General features: G+C 43.4%; 1 protein-coding gene and 1 pseudogene across 3 annotated transcripts in view; both read right to left on the reverse strand.

Moving 5' to 3' along the window:
- LOC148024375 (oligouridylate-binding protein 1-like) overlaps nucleotides 1-17,395 on the reverse strand; it is a 141,955-nt gene that overhangs the window by 21,199 nt on the left and 103,361 nt on the right. For all 3 annotated transcript variants that reach the window (XM_087694007.1, XM_087694006.1, XM_087694008.1), the window contains exons 8-9: nucleotides 12,395-12,425; nucleotides 12,181-12,270 (exon numbers count right to left, since the gene is read on the reverse strand). In XM_087694007.1, the coding sequence (XP_087550133.1) occupies nucleotides 12,181-12,270; nucleotides 12,395-12,425 (121 nt within the window). The remainder of the gene's footprint in view (nucleotides 1-12,180; nucleotides 12,271-12,394; nucleotides 12,426-17,395) is intronic.
- On the reverse strand, nucleotides 611-9,786 carry LOC148024376 (uncharacterized; annotated as a pseudogene).

Consider the following 17,395-nt stretch of genomic DNA (forward strand, 5'->3'; position numbering starts at 1 on the left):
TTTTCCAACAAGGTAAATGGCATAGCACTCCCTCCACTTCTTCCTCCGTGATATCTGCTTCCATCAATTCCCGCCATTCAGGTGAAACCTGATTTCGAACCAAGTCACAAATGTATCTACAAGCAGAATGAACAAAATTTTAAAAAAAACTTCCTAGGGACCCAATAAGGATCTATAGTATTACAAGCACTTATGAATGATGAGTCTAACCATTATTATCATGTTTTGTTTTGTTTTGTGAGTCGGGTGTGCACCTTCATGTCATATTCACTAAGTGAGTATGGTATGTTGATGCACGCACTACCACAAGGCCAAACCCTTATGCCTCCGGCTTCGGCGGACGAATCCGCTTTCCTCCGCTCCCTTTGGTTGATAGCTCCGGGGAGACCAGCCACTTGGCTAGTGAGGATAGGCACCAAGACCCCCATATGGGAGCCCAGGTAGTCCGGGACTTGAGAAAGGATTGCCCTAACTCTCACCCGGTAAAACGCCCAACCCCGACGGGTTCCCGCAGAGGGAGTGCCATTGGTGTTTTCGCAAGAACATAGCTCAGTGACACATGTATTTGATGTCTTCGTGGTATCTTCGCCATTTCCCAAGGGATCGGAAGTTATGAGCTATGCAGTTCTCGCAAGTATCGCAGTATAGCTTCACCAAGGAATGTAGGGACTAGAACATGTCCAGCTGCCACATCCCTCAAGTGCGGTTTCGGGGCCACCCAGTTGGGTAACCTCTTCCCACAAGCCTCCCCTCCAAGGAGGATCACGACAGCTTCCTCATCGGTGCCGTCGAAGCCTAGAATCTCTCGACTGTCTCGAATGAGGTTGCCAAGAGTACGGTCCCGAAGGTCCGTAAATGCATCACACTCGAGCATTATGTGACAAAGTGAAGACCCAGCCTCTGTCCTATTGCAACAGGGGCACTGTTGTGGTCTTCTTGGGTGAATTTTGTCCCGAAGGACCAATCCTCCAACGCGTGCCAAGAGTAGATAGCGTTCTGCTCCATGTTTCACCCCTCTCCTGAGATTACTTCAGAACAAGTAACCTGTGGTGTCCGCGAACTTGTTTTGTAGATACGGCTTGAGGGACATGCAGTCATGTTGTTTGTCCCACTTGGCCCATACATGCGGTCGCACCGCGTTCAGTGGGGCGTCAAGCACGTATCGTTTCTTCCAATGTCGTGTTCGCATCTCCCACGTCCACTTACCTCTCGCTCCCTTAGGGGTTGGGTTTCGAGTCATATCTCGGACCCAAGTCTTGAGGTGTGGGTATTTGGCAAGAGCTCGAGTTCTTTGGCCTCCGCAGTATGCGGCCACAGGGGGAATGTGTAGCTCGTGGTGTAAAGTGGCACCCCCAACCGTGGTCGAGTTGCTACTCTTTCCCACAACCCACCGCATTCCAGTTGCAACCATCCTTTCTAATGAGCGCAACTTCCCTTGATTTTGGGGTCCCATAAGCTCCGCCCCGTATGTCAATACGGGGAATACGCAAGATTTGAAGAAGGACAATCGAGTTCAAATTGGCACAGATCATGAGGTGAGGAAGTGTTGGTGGGCATAAAGTGCCTTCCTTCCCGACCCCAACCTCTCTTTAGTGATCTTTTCAAAGGAGAGATGCTCATCCAAAGTCACGCCAAGATATTTGTACTCAGCGCAATGTTCAACATTCTCTCCACCAATATGTAATTGCCTCGCCTTGAAGTCTGTCCTCTCCGCATCGCTACCAAAAAACATGGTAACTTTGCACTTGCTGATTCCGAATTTCATCTCCCACTTCTTCGCCCATTCGGCAATCCTATCAAGGCTCTTCTGTAGGTCTTCTGGGTTGTTTGCTGGGAAAATCACGTCATCTGCAAAGAGCAGAGCTTGTAATTTCTCCTTCAACCCGGGGATATCACACCCTAGGTTTTCACCCTCCCGTATAATGTCGTTAATGAAAATGTTGAATAGGGTGGGTGACATGGGGCAACCTTGTCTCACGCCCCTTTCTACAGGGATGGGGTCAAATAGTGAGTCTCCCACCCTGACCCGAACTGTGGATCGGTGGTATATAGGGCTTTGATAAATCTCAAAGTTTTGCCCTCCACACCCGCCGCTTGCAGTTTCATGAACAATGCTTCATGAGGTACTCTGTCGTATGCTTTCTGAAAGTCAATGTACGCCGCGTAGGTTGGCTTACTTGCATTATGACGGTGTCGAATCCCTTCATCCAGCGTCACGACCTGGGCGATGCACTCCTCCATTGGCCTACATCCTGCTTGTCCTCCAAGGAAGAACTTCCTTTTCTCGAGATTGTCTGACAAGTGCTGCGCCACAATGAAGGAGAGGACCTTGAGTACCACTGCGATGAGGGAGATGCTACGATAGTTGTCCATTGACGTCGGGTCACCCTTCTTGGGTATGGGGACAATCACTGAGGTATCAATGTGTTCAGGAATCTCTCCCGATTCAAAGATAGCTTTCACCAAGTGGAGAGTTGCTTCCCCCATCTTAGTACGTGGTATTTCAGGATTATCTTTCTGTCCCTTGTCTCTCGCCAATAGCTTGAAGACTTCGGGAGGGATCCCGTCAATTCTGGGAGCCTTGTGCCGCTTGAGTTTTCGACAAATGAAGAGGACTTCCGACCATTCGATGGGGATTTCCACCTCACAGATTCGGGGCCATAGTTTTAGGTCGTCGCCCCAATCTTTCCACAAGTCCACATCCTTACTGTGCCCATCTCCTGCCTCAAAAATCTTCTGGTAATGCCTAAACCGACTTCACCGTGCGTTCATACTCCTCGCATAGAGTACGCACGTTGTCGCTTGCCTCCTCTGGGAGGTCTCTCAGGACACTCCACCTATTATTTGATAGGAATGAGTAAGCCGTCGACTCCACTCTAAAAGCATCAATACGAGGAGGTTGTGGGCGTTCTTCTCGCACACTCGTATCTAACATGGCTCTAATTGAGCATGAGATAGGCCAGTGATCTGACATATCCACATTGCGTTCAACCTTCGCATGTGCTAGCAAGGATGCAGCTTGTTGATTGACTATGAAGTAGTCGATGTCCGATTTCCCTTTTCCTCTTGGGGAGTGGTATGTTAGCGCTCGGCCCCGTATCGTGAGGATTGAGAACTCGGGACATTCCTTTCTTAACCACCTCATGCAGGCTTTCCGCTTGCAGTTCCAATCACCTCCAACGATGATCCAGAGGCCCTTGCGCATAAGCATGTTGAGGGCCGCTACCAGCTTGTTGAGTGCATTTTTCCTTGCCTCCTTGAGTTGCTTCTGTGGGATGTATACGTTCCCGTGGATCCATGGCTCCTTCCCTGCGGGTAGGAGCTGTATGAATAACATATTGGGGGAGGTTCGGCTAAGTTCGAAAGCCCGATACTTTGTTGCTGAAAGTGTAACCAGGCCTCTCTCTCCGGGCTCCGAAGAGCCCAACCATTATTATCATGCAAAGCATCCAAACAAGCCAACAATTTGAATTTAGCATATTCTTCCTCTTAACGAGCTTGAACTCTACATTTTAACCATTGGGCACATGTGACCAAGGAATCAAATTTGTCCCCACCTTGTTGCACATTGAGTGAATGGCCCAACAAAGAGTGCAAATATTGCAATTAAGCATGAAAAATAAAAGCATGTTGAATACCATATTGTCGAGACAAAGCATGCGCATTATCCCTAAAAACAGGCCATGCATCAATACCCCCAAACAGAACCTAGGTACAAACTCACCAATCAACTATTGCATATACCCAAAAAATTTGGCCATTCAAAAGAAGATTGATTAAAAAGTAAAGGTAAGTTGACAAGAAGAGCCTAAGGCATGCACCGGCTGATGAGTCATGTCTAAAGCCAAGGGTAGTAATCTAAAAGGACGTGATGCCTCTCCACCCACATGTCAATCACATCGGTATGTAAAACTAGACTCATAAGGATGTAGCCACAACCACATGTCATGTTTCAAAGCCAAGGTGGCCATGACATTCCATGCTTGACACTTCGAACCATCCATAATAGAGTAAGATGAAGCCACCTCATCCATAGACACACTAACATAAAAGCCACCAATGACAAGCCCCTGATGAACCATGGAAAGGGACCACAAATCTTACCAAAGCTGAAAACAGTCCCGAGCTGTATTAGGGGCATAGACTCCCACCAGCCACCAACCACACAAGACCTCTCCCTCGTACATATCTCAATAGCCAGAATTCTCTGCCAAATATCCTGATGAACCAATGAAGGCTGTAATGAAGACCAAACAATAAACATAACTCCAAACTTATGAGGTGCTTGGCCACTAAAGAACATGGTGAAGTCCTTATAAGCATACGTGGAACCAGCCATCGCATCTTACTTCTGCTTCGCTGCACAAAAAATATCCCAAACTGCAAAACGAAGCATCTCCTCATAAATCAGGTCCACTGACATCATAGAGGAGATTTTCCATAACACTATTCCACACACACGGGCAACATGCCCATGGATGCCCGATGCTAAATCAAAAATAAAAGCATTGAGAGTACGCCATATATGCCATAGGGCTGTCCATCTAAGGAACTAGAATAGGCAGGAACAATCTGAACGCAAAGAGGGCATAGAAGACATATTTCCCATAATCCACCAAAGAACTGATAGGCAATGCTGAGTCACCGAGGACCACACACGTGAAATGAAGTTCCATATCTGTCGCGCAACAGGGCAGGAGACAAAGAGGTAAAGCAATGTCTCATCAAAGGTAGAGCAAAAAACACAACGCACTGCTGAGATCTTTCGACACAGAGCACTTCTCTCGTTGAAAGACCCCCAATGAGCAGCCTCCACATGAACACTTTTCCCTGATACGAAACCTTAGACTTCCAAATCTAGATAAATCTTTCCCACCACTTCTTTTTGTTGTTCCTAAGATGCCATACCGTATTCACTTTCCCCATGACCCATCTCTTGGCTTCCACCATCTGATGATATATCTGATTAGCTGACCTTTTCTCAAAATCATCAAGAAGCACAAACATCCAGTCATGCCAAGGATCGAGTGGTTGTAATGCAGGCAAAGGAGAGAACCTCTGAAGACTGTCTTGTATGGACGACCAAATGTCCATGTATCCACGAGGCACCCTAAAGTACTGACCAATACGCCTAAAGGAATAAAGACGGGGCTGCCCAGGAATAACACCATCACGGACTGTCTTCAACCCCAACCTAGCCATCCGATTAAACTTGTCACGCTGCAAATCTTTTTGTGGCCAATCCAACAACCTTGAGAAAGCTAGTATTTCTTCTTGTAGCAAATTTTCCTCTTTACGAATATCCGAGGGGCGCCAAACTGCAAAACGAAGCATCTCCTACCACGAAGCTATCAAATGAGAAAGGAGAAAAGATTGGGAGACCTTTAAAGGCCTCGTAGAATTCAGCGCATGCCACTAAGAAGGATGAATAACCATGCTACCATCTCTCTCTCTCTCATGAGGACATGTATAACCTCACTTAACATGTGGATTAATTTTTTAATCACATAGTTAAGTACATGTTAAACATGTGAGATATAACTAGGGTTAGAGTAAATTTACGAGCCCAAGACCACAGAAAATCACAGGATGTCAAAGGCAAAAGTTGCTATAAGTTATGCCGCATAGGTACTTGGTGGTATCTGGTGCCTGTTGTTGGCCTAGGTCATTTCTTTGGCCATAAGTGTCAATTGGTGACACTAGAGAAGTGGCGTTTAATGGTACCTAACACCAATCTCATGGTCAAAGATGACACAGAGACACTCGGGAATGGAAGTTTTCTAGCCAATTTAATTATTGGCCAGTTAGTTTATTTTTCAAGGCATCGAAATAATTATTAGACTAATTTTCAGTATTTAAAGACTGAAAACTAATATTTAATTATGGATAATGCTGGAAAAACCATTTGGGAAGGCTGCAGCCTGTCAAAAATGCCCGTGCAAGACTGAAAAACGTCTTTAGAGGCTGGAGAGGCATTTTTAGTATATTCAGCCTACAAGAGAGAGGGAAGAGATGCTGTTGGTTTGATTTGCAACCGTTGGAGGACCCTTCTAAGGCAACTAGGGCAAGAGCAGAACAATCAACAATAGGTGACAGCATCTACAAGCTATTGAGACAGGGCAGCAGTAGTAAATGATTGATTTTCTTCAATTCTTTGGATCTACAAGCTGTTGAGACAAGGCAGCAGTAGTAAATGACTGATTTTCTTCAACTCTTTGGATCTACAAGCTGTTGAGACAGGGCAGCAGCAGTAAATGACAGATGTTCTTCAGTTCTTCACGAAGAAAGTCTGAATTTTCTCTCCTCAACATTCTCTCTCATCTCCCAACCTTCCTACAGCCTTGCTCCAAAGATTGCAGCATTGAGATTACCAGAGACTGAGAAATTTCAGATTTCTTTGCTGTAAACCCTAATCTACAATAGAAATTAAGGTTTAGCAACAACCTCGAGAAGCATGCCAAAAATTAGAAACTACTCCGAGACTTGGATTCAACAAGGCTGAAGTTGTTTTTAGTCTATTCAAGTGGAGGGACCAGCAAATAATTGAATTTGGGGCATTTTCCATCTCCATCAAAGCGGGTCAAGGCTAATTCATTTGCTGGTCATTTTGAATCAAAGGGCAAATCAGATTAAAGACTTGCTGGTCATTTTGAATAAGGGGAGTTATAAGGGCTTGAAAGAATCCCATTGTACATCAACTTCTTTTTCAATTAAGTTAAATAAATACCGAAAAGGGCGTCAGTTTTGGGGCCAACAAGGTGTCCAATGTCCAAGATTATATAGTAAAGTGTACTTTTCAATTTTGTGAATTTATTAATTGCTGTAAATAGTGCTTAATCAGGTTATTTAACACCCAATCGGAGGAGGAAGGCTGGTTACACTCTCTCCCCAATGAGTGACTATATTGTCTCATGTCACAATACAAAAGAAAAATTACAAAGGTCAATGCATAGTCACCAAAGAGACTGCCCAATGGTAGAAAACAAAATCATCTCTAGTCAAGATATTAACATGCTGGATAAGATCAAGTCGCCCCTAAAGAAGTCCTTGAAACTTCACCACATGATATTGGACGCTCGAGGGGACATAAAAAATGAACGCATTGTGAGTGACCCAAATATGCCAACGACCAAATATGCCAGCAAACCCAAAATCAAAGAAGGTGAAACAAAATCTTCATATGAGGCTACACCGGACCATGGCATTGTGAGTGACCCAAATATGTGAGCAACCCTAGAATCAAACAAAGTGAAACAAAATCTTTATATGAGGCTACAACGGACCATGGCATTTAGCCTTACCAAAGACCCAATGACCTAATCAAAGGTCACATCCTAGTCCCCATCATAGCATGCCAAATGTCATAAAGGAGGGCCCAAATCTTCCAAGCAAAAGGACAAAAATGAGTTTATTATGGGGAAACTCAACTGCAATGGTACAAAAGAAACAATTCCTATTGGAGATACCCCTACAATGAACATCCCATGCAAGGGGAAGGTCACCCACCAATATTCTCCCAATAAATACCTTACATTTGAATGGCGTCTTGTTGATCCATCCCTCCATCACAGTCAATTTCCACTAGGCTTTAGATATGTATAATCCCCAAAGCAAATTGGCTTTTTGGCCAACCATGAGCAATTTCAAATCATGAGACGATAGGTTTGATTAAGAGAATAAGACTGAAGGGTCAAACACCCTCCAAGCTCTCAATCCTACCAAGGATACTCAAAATCTAAGACAAGAAAGGATTGCCAATCCTACAAAATATTGGAGACCTTGCCCCAAAGCTCATTAAAGTCCATGAGGGACCTGAAAGACCCGTCTAACAGTGAGAAAAGACATCAGTGTGCCTTGAGGCAAAAGAGTCACATCATCCACCGAGACCAAGCCATGAGATTAAACTTAGGTCTCTGTCCTCTTATTTGCCCTCCCAAGAAAGCAAACAAGACATAGCTAGAATTTCCATCTACAACGAATTGGCAGTCAGTCTGTCAAATGCCATTGAAGTTTGCAAAGCACCACTTTTCATGAACAGACCAAATGGTTGAGAAGAATTGAAGCACCTAAAGAGAACGAAACCTCCACAACAAGCACATGCCACCACGAACCCTAAATCTTTGTGTTACCATACCAAAGGCCCCGATCCTTAAGAAAAGTACGGGCAATAACCATCCAAGGTTGCTAGCTAGCACATATCGCCTGAAAAGAAGACCAACTAAGGGCTGCCATATGGTCTGAACATCCAAAAAAGTCCCACCGCCCATTGATTTCAGCAGGCAAACATAAGTCCAAGATATCCATGATATACCAGCATGCACAAAATCTTTCTTCCACAGCATGAAATGGAAGTATTGGGTGAGATTCTTCAAGGCAACATTAGTCCAAGGAAGCAATGGCAAAAAATGAGCAAGCAGATGGGGACCATCATGATCCACGCGACTTTCAAGCGCACATGAAATGGCCAAGCTTGAGATTTCCAATAAACAAACTTGGTTTCCAATTTTTATAATATCCATTTCAGCAAGAGTCTCGGTTGCATATCAACACCCAAGGGAATATTGAGCCAATGCAAGCAATGAGGATTTGGGAGCATTGATAAGGAGACCTAACACATGTCCAAACAACTCCCAAACATCTAAAGTTTTGTAAAGATTAGAGGCATATGCTTTCAAAACCATTAAATGTATCATCAACTAGCGCCTGACCAACAAAATGTTTTTTGTGAATGGAGAGATAAACCAAGTAGTTGTCGCAGATCAACAAGATGCGATAACATGGAAGGCGAGGGAACTTCAGGAATCAACTTAATCACCCTGTCTTTCCACTATAAAGGCATGTTGCTTGAAGCCCAAAGCTGCCGGCATAAGGCCACAAGAGATTTTGCCAAAAAAGAGGCATCGGTTTAAAGAATTCATTGGTAATACCATCCCAACCAGGGCTTTTATCATGAGGCAAATGCAACAAGATATCCATAAGTTCACCTTCATAGATATTAGCATGTAGGAAGTCTTGCGTGTCCGAGGGAGCCTAATCTCTAACAAAGGTGCAAAAGGCTGCATGACTTGAGCAACCTAAGAAGAACATGAATGTCGTGAACCTAAAAGGTTTGCAAAATAGTCCTCACACATAAAAACAATAGATTGAGGATCCGTGACCATGTGACCATCAGCATTTTGCAACCTCACTACATTCTCCCATGCAAGAGGCGCATTCAAAGCTCAAAAAATTTTATGAGTCTAACTAGAACTCTTTTGCAAACCATCATTCAATGCCAGGAGTTTAACTTGCTAATAAGACCACAACTGAAAGCCTTGAATAAGTTCACCCAGCCTTATGGATAATGAGACAAGAAAAGCATCCTACAGAGAATCAAGCAATAGTAGATGAACCAAGGCCAACATGTTCTCCAGAATGTCTACAATCCCATGGGGTGATCATCTCGCCTTTACAATCAAAAGCAAGGCATGCCAATGGGTCCCTAGGATGATGCCGCAAACACTCGGCTTGTAATCTCAACTGTGTGGGCTACTTTGAACTAGAAGGATCTATGGTAGGTGCTTTCAGCACATCGGAAGATCTATCCTTTCTATGTACATATATATGGAAGGAATCTTGGGAGCCTGAGAATGAACCCACCAAGTGCTGAATTTTAACCTTCTTGGCCTTTCTATGTTGGACATCAACCCATCCAGAATCATCAGGATCTAAAGAAAGCACAAGCTGCTTATCCTGAACCAAATCCTCTTGCAGAGTCCATTCCCCAATTACTAGTGCATCAACCATCGTAATAGCATCCAAAGTATATAAGTAGCAATGAAATCCTTTTTTTCCGACCACTCAACCATAAAGTAACCAAGCTTGCCGCAAGAGAAGCAATAGCCTCCAAAGGTACCCCATTTACATATGAACCATAGTGGATGCATACCACTGCAATTAAGATGCAACCACATGGGCCTTTTCCTTGAGGTATTCCACAACATGCTTCTCACACAACTGTGGTAAAATTAAGCTATACCACCATCATGCATGATTATCCATGAGGATTATTGGCCCAAGGTGAAGCATTTGCTACTTCTTAGCTTACCCATTGTAAAGTTGTTGCTTCATGTGCACAGTGATATACCCTACATTGGAAAAAATTATGAGACAATGTATCGAATGATAGAAAACATCCAATCCGTTGAGATCAATAAAGCTAGATTACAAGAGATTGAAGAACTTGCAATAAATAGGTGCAACCAATATTACTCTCCACTACATTGTCCAGCTTATGCATTGGATCCTAAGTTCCAACACAAGGAAAGAGTTCTTCAAGCAAATGTTGAGACTATGCAAGGTTGGAATTCAACTCTTCAAAAGTTGATTCCTACTCCAAAGAGATATACGTTGATGAAAGATCAACTTGCGAACTTCCGTAATGAGGAGGAGATATTTGTGTGGCTTGATGCTCAACATGATCGGTAATCTCATCTATCTTGTGGCATGATGCTCAACATGATAGGTAATCTCATCTATCTTTTTTAAATATAGCCATATTTCATTATAGCTTGAATCAATAGGGGATAATTTTCATCAATATTATAATTATCTTGTAGATTCCATGTTGATGTTGTCACTTGGTGGGAGGACTATGGAGCGAACTCACCTGAACTTCAAAATTTGCTATCAAAATTCTTAGTCAAGTTTTCTCATCATCAACATTAGAGAGGCTTTGGAGCACCTTCAATACATTCATACAAAGAAAAGGAATCGCTTAGGGCTCCAAAGATCAAATAAGCTCGTTTTTGTCAATGCAAACCTACATTTGCTGACAAAAATGAAATCAAAGTATTTTCAAGACATACATATAGGCTTTCATAGAAGCACAATTCTAGGTCTATGTGAGATACAGATGATGAGAAAGATGATAAAGAGGATTTGCCTACACAAACTGAAGATTATGACATGGACGAGGAAGAGGAACGCAAAGAGGAAGATTAGTTATCAATCACTCTCTTGTTAGATTTTGCACTTGTTTACCATTGTCCTTTCTTTGCAATCGGCATATTTCAAAATCCTTGTATGTATCAAAAGCACCTTTGAGGTTACGCCTTTCAAAGAACTCTTTTGAAACCTGAAACTAGAAATCTTTGATTTTGACTGTGAAAGTTGTATTCTAGGTTCTATCTTCTAAACACCTAGGCTAGCTTGCCCCTCTCCCCCCCCCCCCCCCGCCAAACCCTTAATGATGTGGCATTTCCATTACCCCCTCCCTAAAACTTGTCGTTTCTATTTCCGTTTCAGTTTCCATTTCCCTCAACTCTGATCTACACGTTTTGGCATTTGTCTTCGACATCAGCCTCCCTTCCCTATTGTTCTACCCTATGCATTGCATGATCATCATCATCTTTGTAAAAAGGCATAACGGATCACGGATCAAATGCCTAGTTCATACAGCTAAATAAACCTACCCAAGCAGTCTAAGGGGCTTCAAGCCTTCAAATAGATGTCCCTTGAATATTTTTTGGTATGGAAGTTCCCTACAAGGCTGCTTTGTCTTTCATTTTTTTCCTTCGGATACTTTGTACAAGAGGATTTATCAATGAATTTTTGTTCTCTTTTCTTGGTTTAAAAAACTAGGAGGAACTGAAACAAGAGTCGTCCTCAAAGGGGCTAGAGCAACAATCATCACAGACACCATGAGAACTGCTGGAATGCCATCCACGCTTCCAGAGAAAACTATCTCCTTGTGTTGAGAATGGGTATGAATCCTAATCCTATAAGGAAGCTTCCAACAAAAAAGGGGTAGGCTACAGGTTTCCATTATCTTAAGGTTTAGGGGCCCAGATGATTAGACCTCTGTAGAAGTCCGGGACAGTGCACAGACATCCACAAGTGAGACTTTTTCCTCTTTCCCAACAATTAACAGTGAAGTCCCATATTCCACTTTGATCAAACGGCATCCTAGGCATTCCCCTTTGCATTCTACTTCATATTCCCCTAGCCATTCCCTTGCTGAACATTCCCCCCTCAGGTTCCCCCGTTTGCTGGTCTTTTTCAGGGGACGGAATGTGTCCGCCTTTCCCAAGGGGGTGGAACAGCATTCCCCTGCTACTACAACAACTCCTAGCTGTAATATGTCAAAATTCAAACTCAATGTAGCTGTACATAACGGAATTGTCATCAAACCATTCGCACCAGTGATTGCAGCTTGAGTCTGGCTTGCTGAACTAGATCCACTCCTAGTCGCCCAATTGCAACGAATAGCTCTACTACCAAGCCATTTCCCTGATTCCAAAATCCACAGATAATGCAACAGCGGTATTAAAACCACATTGATCCATCTGCAATCCCATAGTTGAAAAAACAGAAGAAACAAAAAAGAATCTGTTGAAAAGTTCTCAAGGTATACCTGACATCTCAATAATAGCCCTCTCAGCTTCCTGCAAGCAGACTTCATCACTAATTATGACTCATGAATTTGAACAAACCAAAAGCAAGCACTGACAAGTTCAATCAGAAACAGATGGAAAATTGTATTTCAGCAATCAAACCCAGTTGGAAGAACTAAGAGCAATTAAATATTGATCAGATCAAGAATTTAAACCTATCCAAAAAGAAAACAATGCACATTAAGTTGAGCACAGCTATTACTGAATCACTTGTTGGGAACGCCTATCCAAAAAGAAAAGAATGCACATTGAGTTGAAGACAGTTATTACTGAATCACTTATCATAGTTACAATCCTAACTAAAACAAATGTATTTAAGAAATCACTTTGGTATAAGTTGGGAAGTGCTAGGACAGCAGTTACATGTTGAAGTTATTATCACAGTCATGATCCTAATCATGACAATCCATAGGGTCAAGAAACGTCTGGTTGCCTCTTATTCCAGCAGTAATGGCATATTCTTGATTCCAAACAGACATTCTTTAACTCAGTGCTCACCTCCTCAGGGATTGTTTGGATGGCATAAGATTGTACTGATTGTTTGGATGGCAGGGAATGAATTAGAGTGGAAAAGAGAAGGGGAAATGCCTCAAAAGGCGCTACAGGTAAACTTCACAGATTTGTTGACCTGAACGACCGTAGTGAAAGAAGACAGAAATCAATAGATGAGATGATGAAGAGGTGGGAGATAAAGAGCAAGATAGTTGTAGCCAACATCATGGCCAACTTCAGCTGCTATACTCAAAATTATGACAAGGAAACCCAATAGAGAATGAGAGGAACAAACCTCTTGATTAGGGCGTTTACATGCATTAATTAGTCAAATTCTCTGCATAAAAATAATGAATAAAAGGATTCTCCTATATTGAGGTTGTGCACTGTCCTACTATGAGCAATCAAGATCCCCAAGGAAGGAGCCAGTTGGGAATGACTATACTTGGGTTGCCCATATTCCTCCTTGGAACCATGGCTGACTAACATACGACTGGCTTGAAGGTAATTGTCAAAAGATGCTGGAGGAAAGAAGTCTCCAATCAACTGGCCTCCCATCAACATGTTACCATATTTTGATAGTGATGTGTGTGAACACACTCACGACCGCCGGGACAGTTTTTTTTTCCCTATTTAAGAGTTTCCTTCAGCACAGCCTTGTATACATGCCTAGTCACTTTTAGGGCATAACAAGTCTTGTAAATATTCTCTACTAGCACTCAATACACTTTACATTGGGCTCTTTCAAGTTGCTTCTTCTACAAGCTGTGTACTTGCTTTCCTACAACCCTAAATCCAAAAATTGGAATCAAAGTGGGCTTCAGCCTGTTGGGTTGAGTCATCAACGTCCTCTAATCAATTTCCTCAAATTGGGACGAGATTTGAGGACTATTCACACATCGAAAAATATTGTGGCATAACACATAAGGGCTTAGTGTTGTCAGAATTTTTTATTAGTGTTCATTTTAGCCTCCATTTGCACTCTACCAATACTATGCAAGCTAATTCTTCCTTTTTTGCAAAATTTTCGACATCAATCAATGTAGGTAGAATCCCTCATAGTCTCCTTTATACTATGCCAAATAGCACACGTTGGTTTGCCCATATTTTCCTCTCTACATGCAACTTTTGCATCAAGTACAATCAATGGCCATGGCTAGAAACAATGATGTACTCCATATGTTGATTGTTGAGGAGAGGTTGGATGGAACCACCATCCACAGTGAGCATATAGATACGCAATGTATTGGTTGCAAAGGGGCTTTGGAGCATTGCACATGAAATTGAAAGACACCCTCAGTGTGTTTCAAAAGTTGTGATTATGAAGATATGCTAGGGTGTGTAGAGAAGACACAAGATGTACAACCACAAATACAACACAATAACTCAGACAACAACGCAATAAACACAAAACCTTTATGCAAAATTCAAAACTCAAAATGCCAAAACACAAACAACAAAGAGAGAAGAGAAACTCTAAAATGAATGACTCAATGTAATAAATTAATAGAAGAGAGTACAAAATACTCAAGGAAAGACTGAATAGTGCCAGATGTTAAGCTAAATTTATATTAGCCTCACTTAAAAAGCCCCATAACATGCTTAATTAATTAATAAACCATCTTATTTTAAAAAGAAACATAATCCTAGAGAGTTATTGGGTCCCACATGTAAAACCCTAATTTGGGTGCCCCAAACTTTCTATAAATAGGGATGCAGCCCACCACTCTCCCTCAATCTCGTTTTTGCAAGTTTCATAAGCCGTATCTCTACTACCCACACCCCGTTCGTAGAGAACATCGTGGTTAGAGCTTCCCATAGTCATCTACTATCATCATGTGCCTGATTTCAACCTCCATCTCCTTCATCAATTGCTCATGACTACATCTTGAGGCTCTTCTACTACTGGCAATAACTCTTTGCTGACGATCTACTAATGTTACTTGTCACCCAGCTGCACACACACATTTGGAGGTTGCATTTACAGTTGTTGAGAAACCCTTCACCCTTCACCTGCAAATTGCGTTTTTGCGTTTCTGCGTTTTGCATTTAGGGTTTGCAACCCCAAAAAGGGGAGCCATACTAGACTAACTGTGCCTATTTATAGGCCACTCTCATTCATTCCTTACGGCTGATTCATTCATTCCGTCACCTCTTCTCTCTAGTCTCTCCACTACCCTCACACCCCTTCACGAGGACATTGAGGTTCATGGTTCGTGGCTGTCTTCATCATCTTCCTTGTGCTACGGCACCCTTGTTCCCTTGTATTACATTCACTCCATGATTCAAATCTTCATCATTCCATTCATCAGAGTTTCTTCTCTCTTCTCTTCTCTTCTCCATGTCTGCCGAGTTCACTCCGTGTTCTTCCCCACCAACCCTACCGTCTCACCGGTACGTCATCTTTTGACATGGTATCAGAGCCAGATTTGCTCAAACAGTGGCGAAGATCCTCCACTCCAGTGAAGGCAAAGACCGGTGGCGGATTCGGCATCCACTTCTCTTCTTCTTCTGCTTCATCAAAATCTCGTTTTTGCAGGTTTCAGGTGTTTTCAGCTTGCTGCCCACACCCCTTTCCCAGAGGATATCACAGTCTAGGCTGTCCCTTGCTGTTTTCTACAGTCTAGCGTCTGTTTCCAGCCTTCCACCCGAGTTTGCAGCTATTTACAGCAGAGTGACTGTTGCTGATCACTCTCCATTCAAAAAACAATCTCGTTTTTGCAAATTTCAGGTATTTCAGCTTGCTGCCCACACCCCAAACAAGGAGGACATCACGGTCCAAGCTGGCCATTGCTGTCTACAACAGTCTAGCACCTATTTCCAGCCTATCACACAATGTTCGGAGCTGATTTCAGCATATTGACTGCTGCTGCTGTTTTTACCTACGTTTTTAGTCTTTCTCTCTCCTGCAGGCTATCCTCCCTGCGTTTTTAGTCTTTCTCTCACCTGCTGCCTGCGTTTTTAGTCTTTCCCTCTCCTCACCTGCGTTTTTCTACTGGTTGCAACCTCTTACTGCTGATCGCATCCTCCTGCCACAGTCAGCTCACATCCAGCCCTTCCATTGCCCTCTCACCCCTTGAGGCAGACATCGCAGTTCCTGTTTCACATTGCCCTCACACCCCTTAAGAAAGACATTGCAATTCATGGTGGCTCACCTCTTCCTTCTTCAGCAAGGCACACTGGTATCCATGGCTTCTTTATCAATACATGACCAGACTACTGGGTGCTCCTACTGTGGCATCATCGGACACACCACCGATGCTTGCCGACTTCGACCTTTGCTCCCCACCCCCCGGAGTATATGCGTCTTCCACCAGGCACTCCTTGTGCCACCTCTCCTTTCTAAGCCACAGAGATCGTTCTGCATCTGCTATCAGAGTGCTATGCTCAAGGCAATAAGACGCATCCGATGCGCACTAAGTCCTTTCGAGCACATGGAGGATCGATTGGTGCTATGACCTCCTGGAGATTGTCACAATGTCAGCGGCAATCTTCTCCCACTTATTTTCAGGTACAGTGGCTTCCACGACCTACGGATCTGCAGTCCGCTCCACCAAGAGATAGTGATTGTTTGATACCGTCTCCTCGTCAATCCGCTCTTTCAAGAGACAGTGGTTGCTCGACTCCTTCCTCTTCTTCGGCTACCCAGTCTGCTCCATTGAGAGACAACGATTATTGCCCATCTCTTGCTCATTCTGAGCCCCACCCTTCCCATTTCGAAGTCCGAGATCCATGAGTTTTTGGATTCCCTATCTACTTCAGAGGGGGATTCAGAGGGGGATGTTATTTCTTTGCTCTCAGAGGGGGCATCTACTTCTTCTTCAACTTCAGCGGGGGTTCCTCAGCCTTCCACCTCAGAGAGGGAACCTACTCCACATAAAGTTCTTCACCCATCCTCTACTTTCTTGATGTGGCTGTCTTCGACCAATCATCTCATCTACTGATACCCATGATCTTCAAGTACCACCTAGATCGGGACCTCGAAGGTTCAGCCGCGACATGGTGACGAGGCCTTTGTATTCCTTCCAACATGGATGCACGAAGCTAGTGGCTTCTCTCTTGAGGTTGAGTTTCGGGTTCTCCAGTTCACTCTAACTACTGTTCTTTACTGCAGGTTTCCTTTCCGGTGGAAATCTTGGGTCTTAGGGACCCTCTACATCTTCTTCCTCCTCTTCTCTTCTTACCTTCGTCACTTGGTAAGCATGGAGCCACCTCCTGAGATCGAGTACGGACATATCCTTATGGTTCTCAGCACCACACAAAGTCCAACATTCCTCCTATACATTGCATGTTTTCATCATCTTTGTACTAGGGTACTTGGGCAAGTGAACAATTTCCTCACGAGGGACATTGTCCAAGTGGCACCTATTGCATGAGCATTCTTCAGCATGTATCATTGCATCTCCACCTTGCTCTTCTCTTGTTCGCCTTTTTGGGCCTCAGAGAGGTGTTGAGAAACCCTTCACCCT

This window comes from Lygodium microphyllum, chromosome 15, assembly GCF_053477565.2.
Source record: "Lygodium microphyllum isolate KBCC chromosome 15, Lygodium_microphyllum_v1.1.10, whole genome shotgun sequence".
Taxonomy (NCBI): Eukaryota; Viridiplantae; Streptophyta; class Polypodiopsida; order Schizaeales; family Lygodiaceae; genus Lygodium; species Lygodium microphyllum.